General features: G+C 38.6%; 1 protein-coding gene across 1 annotated transcript; it reads right to left on the reverse strand.

The window, feature by feature from the left end:
- Positions 1 to 149: 149 nt before the first annotated feature.
- LOC146469658 (molybdenum cofactor biosynthesis protein 1-like) lies at positions 150 to 11,060 on the reverse strand. The gene is made up of 11 exons (XM_085122972.1): positions 10,930 to 11,060; positions 8,822 to 8,954; positions 7,036 to 7,203; positions 5,710 to 5,874; positions 5,142 to 5,203; positions 4,765 to 4,836; positions 4,413 to 4,452; positions 4,100 to 4,212; positions 3,386 to 3,496; positions 2,838 to 2,958; positions 150 to 1,703 (listed from the first exon to the last, which is right to left on the reverse strand). Exons 1-11 carry the CDS (start codon positions 11,053 to 11,055, stop codon positions 1,648 to 1,650), a joined length of 1,167 nt encoding a protein of 388 aa, XP_084979098.1. The 5' UTR covers positions 11,056 to 11,060; the 3' UTR covers positions 150 to 1,647.
- Positions 11,061 to 11,087: the final 27 nt, after the last annotated feature.

An 11,087-nucleotide genomic window follows, 5' to 3' on the forward strand; every position in this document is an offset into this window, starting at 1 on the left:
CAGATACAAAAACATATATATATATATATATTCTTTTACATTGTAAAGGCGAACTTTTCACACCATTACAATATGTATTCTTGTTATACCTCGAGAAATTCCCCTTCCATTGTGAACTTATGTACATCATGATAACAGGTTTAAAAAACGATTTCTATTTCTTTATTTCTTTATTTCTGTACTTATACCTAACTTTTCACTCATTAATATTTTAGTTAGAGACTGTCAACTGTTTTAATGCTAAAGGTGCTTGTCAAGTTAATTTCTTTAATAATATACCAATTACACGAAATAAAACGACATGACAATTCCTATATTCATTAACTTCATTTTTTATAAAACAATTAATTGATGAGATACTTTTAAAAATATATTGGGCACCTGTATCTGATTTACTATCGGATCGAGGGTTGTTCAATCTGGCAACTGAATACTCTGCTTGCCTTTTCCTTACAATTGAGACCCTAAAAACTATTCTAACACTGTGTGCAATAGAGCGGTTTTTAATTGTGTGTCGCTCTGTATCCAGCTGGAATATACGCAGCTATTAAATCAGATGTTGAATGATATTTATAAGATTCGAAACGGTCTCTGTTAGGTCGCATACGTTCTGCGCATCTCGAGACGGGCCGAGAAACTACCGTTACATGTGCTACATGAGGTGTGTTACATGAAGAAGCATTTGAGCCTTCCCAAGATTCTTAGTTACCTTCGCTGAGATTCTGTCTATTCCCAGTCTACTAACACAAAGTTATTTTTGCGCGGATGTTGACTATATGGGAAAAGCAGATCTTAGTAAGAGCTGTTGGAATCCAAAAAGAAAATTTGGGGATAACCACGCATTTTTAGAAATAACCGAGCCTCAATTTGGAAAGGAAATTCCATACACTATTCTATATTTTAAGGCTTTTTAGAATTATTGTTGATCGATTACTGAAAAAACGCGTGTCAACTCCCAATTTTCGTTTTTGATTCCAACAGTCCTTACTAAGATCTGCTATTCCCGCATAGTCATAAACTTTGCAATTAAAATACCTTTGTATTTGTAGGCACCGTCCATAATATCAAGTTTCCATTCAGTGTTATTCCAGCTACAAGTCTGCATTTACATCCACGTACAGTGTACTCATAAACAAGTCCAGTCAAATATTTTGACTTACAGCTATGCTTTCTTTCCAAGAGGGTTGAGGGCCTGTAACCTGCTTCCAAGGGAGGCGTTGCCTCACAGGCAGTTTGATCCCAAGGAAAGTCCCACGTTACCCTGTAAAACAGGCGGTTTTTTATTTTGCATTTTTCAGGCAAGCGAAGGCAAGCCTGAGGCGAGCGCTGAGCACGAGTCACGCACGTTCTCCGTCATGCGTGACTCGCGCTTGCCTCCGCTCGCCTAAAACACGCAAAACAATAACGCCTGTTCTGCAGGTTAGTGCCACCTATTCAATGGGGTCAAAGGCTTGTATACTGAATTCCCGTGTACACTTTCAAGGGGAGCAATATTATCTATAATCGTGGGAACAATGAAAAAAGTGTGGCAAGAATCTGGGCTAAACTATATGACTACAGAGCTGATTTGGCAGTAACTGCGGGTTTTCCTCAAAAATCCGTCCAGTCTCCAGCTTCTGCTTTTCCAATCCATTCCATGGACGTTTGTCACCCACCGATTAGAATCATGGGCCGATTTTTCTGTTTGGCAATGTTGAACATTCCTGTAGAAGAAAATATGTACATGTTAGAGTTGTGGCTTTAGCCTTTTAATTACTGCTGTGGAAGCTCTCTTCAGGGGCACCCAACGACAGTTTTCTCTCAGATCCCTTGAAACGCTATTTTAGGCTATCTGGAGTGCCTTTAAGCTCTGTAGGTTCATTTTAGGCCGCGCTATAATATTTTTATCTGTTCGGTTATTCTAGGGCAACTTAACTCTTTTCGTAATTACTAGGACATCTTTGTCCATTTCCCGAAAATCTTAGGTGTTATTTCCTTTCCGAAAATCTTAGCCGACCTTTTTTCGGTACTCGAAACGACATTTTTATCAGTCCGAAAACACTAGGCTTCAAGTTTTCCATACCAGGAAAGTTCGAAGAGAAAATTCCCTTTAGAAAATTGTAGGGAATTAAGGTCCTTTCGAACAGATAATTTACCGAAACGATCCGTTGGGTGCCCCTGTCTCTTAACGGACACTCTCGTAAGCGGACAGCTCTACTTACGACCGCCTTCACAAAACCCCGCTTGAGCTCCCATACAAACTCTGTATTTACACATAATTTCTCGTGAGCGGCCGCGGACACTTTCAGTGTTTACGATTTAGACCTTTCCTTTGTTTTTAAGCTTCAGTAAGCGGACACCCCAAAGGAAATCCCATTAGCCTCTGAATCACTGCTGAATCTCATTTTAATAATTTAACCTCACATCGTTGTTCGTCACAATTATTTTATAGTGCATTAATTAAAGTTATCGCGGCATTGCATTAGGCAAACAAACAAACAAACAAAAATAATAATAATAATAATACAGTGGCATTTCTTTCATTCCTAATGTTTATTTTTAGCTGGGCAAGCTCCCGTAAGCAGTCGACTATCCCTTACACTTCTAGTGGCATGACCGCTTACGAGAACCATTCTCGTAAGCGGCCAGCTCCAGTTACGGACACCTTTTTCGCGTCCCGAGGGTGTCCGCTTACGAGAGCTTCCACTGTATACAAGTTATCATTAGATCTCATTAGGCCTCAGTGCGCTGGAAAAATACTAAGCCCAGTAGTCCCTAACAATAACAACACGGTATATTAATTACTTGCAAAACAACAACAATAACAACAACAACAACTACAAATCATTGATAATAACCTGCATGCTGCTTTTTCTTTCTTCCTACTGCGGCTCCTATGATTTCTAAAAGCTGCCCTTCATCAGTCCCTGCTCTTAGGGCATCTCGTAATGACACTTCAGAATTCCCAAACAGACACACCTTAAGATATAAATTGACAAAATATCACCATGGTAATGCAATATAAATCACACAGCTACAGTGTGGAAACACATGGGGGAACAGGAATGGCAGAGTGGTGAGAGCACTCGCCTCCCACCAATGTGGCCCGGGTTTGATTCCCAGACTCGGCGTCATATGTGGGTTGAGTTTGCTGTTGGTTCTCGTCCTTGCTCCAAGAAGTTTTTCTCTGAGGCTCCGGTTTTCCCTTCTCCTCAAAAACCAACATTTCCAAATTCCAATTTGATCTGGGAAGTGTCCCCAATTAGTGCTCTCTGCTAAATACATTGACGCTTAAATTAAGTGATTTATTTATTTACATTTGCCAGCACTTTCTTAAACTCTACAAATCGTAAATATAATGAACAAAACAAAGAAATTTCAACATTGTGCAGTCAAGGTAAACCACCTTTAAGTTGCCATCTGCTGTAATTCTAAGCCTGTTGCAGCTCCCACAGAAATGTTCACTCATTGATGTGATAAACCCAACTTGGCCGGCAAAACCAGGAATTCTGTATGCCTGAGGATTAAGAAGAAAGTTAACTTTACAGGAAATGAATTTCATGATTTTCTTGTCTTGCCTTACAATAGTAGTTTAGAAACCTTTATTGAATATGTTGCAATCAAATACGTCACTGTTACTATAAATTTTCACTTTCCATCATCTATGTGATTTAGAACTAAAAAATGACAAGGAAGGGATGTTCAAAGCAATATGTACAAAGTAAATGGGAAGATGTCTGTTTACAAACATTCTTCTCATCATTTAAATGGGTCAACCACCAAAGGCCAGCCAGCAATTATTTTGCTATAAAATACAACCTCATGAAAAAATGGATAAAGGGGTTAGTTTTTAGAGAAACTGTGGCGCTGTACCAGTGAGGAGTAAAAACGGATGTTTGGTTTATCAACAAAGTAAATAATACGTTTATAACTAAAGGTAAATTGGCCACTGTATTACAGTACAGAGATTTGAATGCTAATGTTTCAAGCATTAGCCCTGGCCTCCGTCAGAGCTGTTCTTACGAAGAAATGTACATTAAGCATTTAGATGGTACTTAAGTATAATATTGAGGAGGCATACACAATTCTACCGCATTGTTAAAACACATAAACTTTGCACCTTAGAAGTATCATTAGGCTGGTCTGATATTCTCTCCACATTTGGCCATCTTTGTGATATTCTATCCAGCATTTCACTGTAAGGTACAAATTTTTTGAAGTTCCATTTGTTTCCTAAAAAGAAGAAGGAGAATGAGTGACTGAAGAGAAAATTCACATGTAGGAACAGCCTACATGTAAAGGAGTTGAAAACAACTCAATTCTCATCATCAACTATGCTTGCAGGGTGTCTAACATTTACATGACAGTACATAATAAGCCTTAACTGCGATAAGGTGTTCTTTTTGTGGGAAAGTAAAGGAATCTAAACTCACCATCAAAAGGCATGTATTCTATAAACCGTACATCTAAAGCCTAAAAGGAAAGAAAAATACCTGTTAATACCACATCAGTAACATGGAAAGTATTGCACTTGCAGTGAACTGTTTTCAAGGTATAGTACAATATTCAAATGTTTGCAATGGTATATAAATTGATGGCAGAATAAAGCAATAGAACAGGACACAGGCAGGCAGGCAGGCAAAGATCCTGAGGACTTTGGTATGAGATTGAAGTTTATTGTGAAAAGAACCGCAAGTGCTTATTTATATTTATTAAGCTAAGACTACATGTAGGATTAAAAATGTGACTCAGTCTGCCAGCAGTGTTTCCACATCCCAAACTGACCTTATCTTGTGTTAGTGCTACAAAGTTACAGACTTCGTCTTCATTCAGCCCTCTCATCACAACACAGTTTACCTAAAATAACAACAATACAAGTCAGTACAATAAGACAAAGTTAGGGTGCTGATCAGCTCAAAGACACCCTGTGAAATTCTAAGAACAACTCAGTAGAGTTTCAGTTAGGCCAAGACACATGACACCTTTCGATCAATATCTCTTGCAGAGATCTGCTATCTCCACATAGTTATAAACTGTGCAAAAACACCTTCATAATTATTAGGAGGGCACCATCTTCTAATGAATTTATGTTTTGGAAAACTGACTTACGACTTCAGCCAGTTTCCCAACACATAAATTCACTTATTTGTTCGACCACTTACTTTGACTGGGTTATATCCAAGTTCTAAGGCACAATCTATGGACTCCATCACCTTATGCCATCCTTCAAAGAATCAGTAAAAAAAAGGACTTCAGTGTTTGTCTGACCTAATTAAATTGAAGCATGAACTTTGTTCTCTATCACTGCAAACAAGTAGAGGATAAATCTACAAATGGTAGGCATCTGCCAGTCTAGGAACACTGTGGAGTCGCGCTCCAGATGTTCAATCCAATACAGTGTTGGGTGTGGCTGGACAACCCAACAAGGGAATCGCAGTCCTTCCTGCACTGAGCACAGGTGAACTCTGATGCTGGTCTGTCTGCCGACACAAAATCTACACAACGTACGTGTATTGTAAAAGCCATGGCTTTAAGTCTTCTTCAGTGAATTGTTTTGCAGGCCTTCTTTATGTCTTATAAGGTTGATAATAAAAAATCACTTGCAATACATACTGTAATGATAACTTTATTCAAGTGTTGAGAAGTACTTAGCACTGCAGTGCTATAAATAATTATACATTTAAACTAAACATAACATAACATAACATAACATAACATACTGTAACATACCTTTTCGTCTTGTTATGAACTCAAATTTCTGTGGTACTAATGTATCCAGACTAATGTTGAATAAGTTGACTCCTGCCTCTTTAAGTCGTGGGAGCTTTCTTGCCAAAGTGACACCATTAGTTGTCATAGCTAGTGTTTCAAGACCCTCTAACCTACCCAGTTCCTCTAAAAAAAATAAACAAATAAATAGAATAAGACAAACAAGTAAATAAACATTCAACTAACTACCATAAAAGCTCTGACTGGTAAATACCCCAGGAGGCTTATATACCACATATAAGGGTGTGGGCTTAATGGAACTGGGCAGAGGGGGTGGAGGGGGGCTTATGTGAAGAAAAGTTGAATTAGCTTTTCCAAACTGTTTCCTCAAACTAATTGAAACATTGCAGTAATGGGTTGTGTTTGACAATGTTATCCTGACCATGACAGAATGCTGTTAGTAATTCTTCTGCACATTAAATTGGCGGCAAAGTATACCTTTACACAACTTGGCTGATATTTTGACCACAAGTGTACCCAAGCTTTGAAGTATTTTCTAACATGGGAAAGGAGAGGAGTGGGGGGGGGGGGGGGGATGGGTACCTTCTAAAAATTCTGACCTTCAAAAAGGATGGAGGAAGAGGGGGGGGGGGGGGTTAACGAAGAGAGGATTGCTAAAATTAATTTTGGTGGTCATTTTGTTTTTTTTGGGGGGGGGGGGTGGGGTGGGTGGGTGTGTGGGTTGAACTAGGTCACTTTAGGGAGTGGAGTCACAAAAGAAAAATCCCCAGAATTCAGATATCCAGACGTTAGCAACTCTGACAGACTAGACTGGAATAATATGTCACTAATATGTCATTTCACCAAATAAGGTCAACAGAACGCACAAAATATAAGACAGTAATACACTGTAGTGTCCTGGTTTGACCGGTTTACAACAGAGTGAATATGGAAAAAGACATTGCACTGGCATTCTGTGTTGTTTACGTCATTCGGACGTGCTATAAACTGATGGACAGATAACGCCAGGTGTATTTCAACACCCTTACCAGATAAGAGAAGCCAAAAATAACAAACTCTTTTTGTAGTGGAATAATAAATCTCTTATTCGATGGTTTTACATATAATACCGGCGGACATTTTGCTCATTGCTCATATTTTTCCTCGCCCAACACATTAACTTGCAAAATATATGCGCATAATTATGTAAAACCATTGAATAATATATATTTATTATACATACATGTATCAAGGGGGGTGGGGGACATTTCATTGTCAATAATGCAGAAATATCTAACAGTTAATACTATGAATAAGGGAATTACATCTAGTAAACAAACATCTCACCACAAAGCTCCACAATATCCTTTCGCACCAGCGGTTCTCCACCTGTAAGCCTTATCTTGTTCACTCCCTCTTTGACAAACAGTTTAGCTAAAGCTATGATTTCTTCTGTTGTTAATATTTCACTGTTTTGTGTCAGCTCCACACCTTCCTCTGGCATACAGTATTGGCCTAAAAATAACCACAACCAAAAATTACTTATTATATAAGTTTACATGCAATAATCAACTATTTTCATCTTACACATAAGCATAAACAAAATCCAGTTACTAATATATTGAGCCAAAGCAAAGTTAGAGTGGTTCAGGTCGCTTGACTCTTGTATTTTAGACTTTTGAGTGGTGCAGGGTGGTTTAGTGGTTCAAGTGAGATGCAATAGATCAAACACGAGGAAGAGTGTTTCTGCCGATTTCCAAACACCGAGAAACTTGTAGGTTGGAAAAATGAGGCGCAGCCGAGTTTTTTTAACCAACTCTGAGGTGTTTGGAAATAGGAGGAAACACTCTTTCGAGTGTTTGATATAGCTTCTCAAACTATTGATAATTCTTGGAGAAATTCGAAGCAAAAGTTCACAAAATTTTATGATAATTAAGATCACATTTCCAATCCTCCTTCACGGTAGTGATTTCCTTTGTTTTCTCTTCATGAATTATTAATGAGTTTGAGAAACTTGTATCCAGACTTTATTTTACAATAACTGTCCAAATTCCCACACGCTGATTGGCTCGTAGCTATTGTCTATAAGAGTACAGACAATAAAAATGACGTCAGATGTAATGCGCACGCTTTCTCAACGAAAAAGATAGCCAATTCAGCTCACGGTACTTTTACCATGTTATTGTAAAAAACAAATTGATGGCAGTTTTCTATGGTCTATACTCTTATAGACCATAAAATGACACCATAAAATGTCCAAAACTTGGCAGTGAAACCACTCGCCAACATTTTTTGACGTCATTTTATGGTCTATTTAACAATTATTCCACGAGCGCGTGTTGGATATGAGATGATAGATAGCCAACGAGGCGGGTAGCGCCGAGTTGGCTATAACTATTTCATATCCAACAAGCGCGAGTGGAATAATTGTTTTATTAAAAACAATCAAGAAATAATGCTACATTTTGCGGATTTTGCTTTGCAAGAACAATTAGAAGACAATTTAATGGTCTCTATTTCTCGGGCATGGTATAATGGCTCATATACCATGGCCCCTAAGCCAATCAAATCGCTCAAATTGCATTATACAATGATCCAGTTTTTAATAAAAGAGTATAGACCATAGAAAACTGCTGTTGATTTGTTAATTGGAGGGTTGGTAATCAAGAGCTTGCCTGTACATGATGTCTGTCACTTTCCTCAACACTGCTAGGAGTTCATTTCAATGTGCGGATTATGATGTGACATCATATTTTTAACATGTCATGTTGTGTTTTAGCCCGTTATTTATTTTTTTTAGTCAGTGAGACAGGCATACTCAGAAAAAGAAAATTTAAATTCTTGTAAATCCTGGTAGCTAGTATGCAGAATGTTTGTCGCATGAACCTAGTTTAATGACCTAGCTCCCACGAGTCTCCTGAAGCTCAGTGGTAGAGCATCCAAACTAGTAATCGGAAGGTCATAGGTTTGACTCCTGTTGGAAAAACTCAGATTTTCTTTCTCTGAGTATATTGGTGTTACTAACTGAAAAACTACCTCTGATAAACACTAATGTTATTACTACTTAACAGAAGTTTCCAAACAATAAATTGATGCAACATATCAATATTAACACCAAGCCTAAAATACATACATCTCAAATTGCAGCGTTCTGTAAGTGAAATCCTAAGATATGTATGCTGTCGTCCGAATTTGTCAGATAGGAATTCTGAAAATGGTCTCAACTCCTTATCTTTAAAATATCTACGTCGTCTTGAAGACATTACCTGTAAAGAAAAATTAATTAACATTCTGTTTACCTACTAAAGTTAAAAAATATAGCTGGGGGAAAGCCTTGAAAAGTGAAATAATGCATCAGTCAATTCCAGTATTGCCCACCCCCTGGACATAAGTGGGGCATTTTTTCCAAATTTAGTCTATCCTGTGGGTAAAGCATCTGGGTCTACCCTAGGACATTTGACGGCCTTATAATTTCCCCTAGAGGGGGGGGGACTCCCATATAAAGGTGACAGGGGTGATAGTCGTACCTTTTAGGGGGTTAAAATTCAAGGTTTGTTACCCCTTAGGGTGCTAAAATCTAAAATGACTTCAGTCAAAGATATGGTGGTACCTTTCAGGGTATTGAGCCTAAAAATATGATGAGAGGAAATAAATGTCAGTCAACTGATTTGGTACCTCTTAGGAATAAAAAAAATTGTTTGGACCACGCCCACGAAACAGAATTCTGGTACCTTTTAGGGGCTCTTTCAAATTTATGTTGATCAACCTGGTCACTTTTATATCGGAGTTCCCTCCCCCCCCCCCCCCCCTGGATAGTTTTCACCTTATAACACTGTCACTGCCTATAAACTTTGGTTATTTGAACAGCTTGTTTGTCCCTGCCGTGGGACACTTCTTGGTTTGTTATCCGTGGGGGTACAGTGTAAGCCCAAGGGGTAGGCGTGGAGGTACTGCTGGTTTATTGTCAGAACAAAGAAAAAAACAGCAATTCACTAAAGGCTGGTTCTCATATAATCGCTACGATCGTTATGATTGCTATGATTGCTGCAAAATGCGACCAGCAATCCTAGCGATAATAACGATCGTAACGATTGCTTTGATTCTCATATGATCACTACGATCGCTAACATGTTTCTGAGCAGTATGCTCGGGCGCGCTCCTGTGTTGAATTATGGGATACAAAGTCCACTGTTGTAATGACTTATGGGATATTTCCAGTCGCTACGATTGCAGAAACCAATTCTTATATGGCCATTTTAATCGCTATGATCGCACAACACCAATGGCTACGATCGTCGAGATAGAAATTTTTCTATGCCAGCGATCCTGATCACTGTGATCGCTACGATCATTAAGATCGCTAGGATCGCCGAACAGAGCGATTCTTATATGAATGCTGGGATCGCTGGTCGCATTTTGCAGTGATCATAGCAATCATAACGATTGTAGCGATTATATGGGAACCAGCCTTAAGAAAACTTAGTATTTCGCACCCGATAGTGTAAGCCAGTTAAAGTGTTAATAAATCTCTACAGACAAAATAAGATATTTAAAAAGTCAAACCCACACGGTTTACAAAACCACGTGATCTGCAAAACCAAGTGCAACAAGTCAAGAAGTTCATAAACCCAGTCAGTAAGATCACAATCAAGGATTTGTAAAACCAGTAATGGACCTTCATGCTAATTATTGTATTTTTTCCCCAGGTGAATGCTGTAGAACTTTCAAAGAAAAGTTGAGTACAAGAATTAAAACACTCAGATTTCCGTTGAGTTGAGTGCTCTGTGGTGAACCACATACAAGTCCAAAACACTTAGGTAATTTAAGTGATATTTTTAAATACTTTGCACTTTTAATATAGCTATTTTTTTAACATGGAAAACTAAGCGTTGTTGGGGATAAACGAATTTCTCTTACTGCAGTCCAAAAGGGTGAGGATTAAGTACGCCCCCCTCCCCCCGGCAGTAAGTAAGCTTATGTCTACACGATCATGATTGTCTGATTCAATGACCTGTTAATAAGTGGCCGGATCTACTTTTGTTTATGGAGCTTACATTAATACAAGGTGAAAATGGGTCGCAAAGAACTCGCTCATCCCTTTGTTTCGAATTCATTTCATTTTTATGGCGCAAAGTATGCATCGCGATCTAGATTTTGGTGTGGACGTACGAACTCGGTTATATTGGAAATGGCTCACTACCATGTTACGACATCCATCAAATACTACAGAATACTACATACATTAAGGGTTCCGTCATCCTCTGCAGGTCTTGTGTGTTGCTGTCGAACGAAGCAACTTGCAATTCGACGAATTTTAACGCGGGTCTTGTTTATGTTGAGCCGAAACGAACACTTGATCGCCGCCATGACCCAGCCGTCACGCTACAGGTCTAAACCTC

Source organism: Pavona decussata, unplaced genomic scaffold (assembly GCF_977016875.1).
Source record: "Pavona decussata unplaced genomic scaffold, jaPavDecu1.1 SCAFFOLD_120, whole genome shotgun sequence".
Taxonomy (NCBI): Eukaryota; Metazoa; Cnidaria; class Anthozoa; order Scleractinia; family Agariciidae; genus Pavona; species Pavona decussata.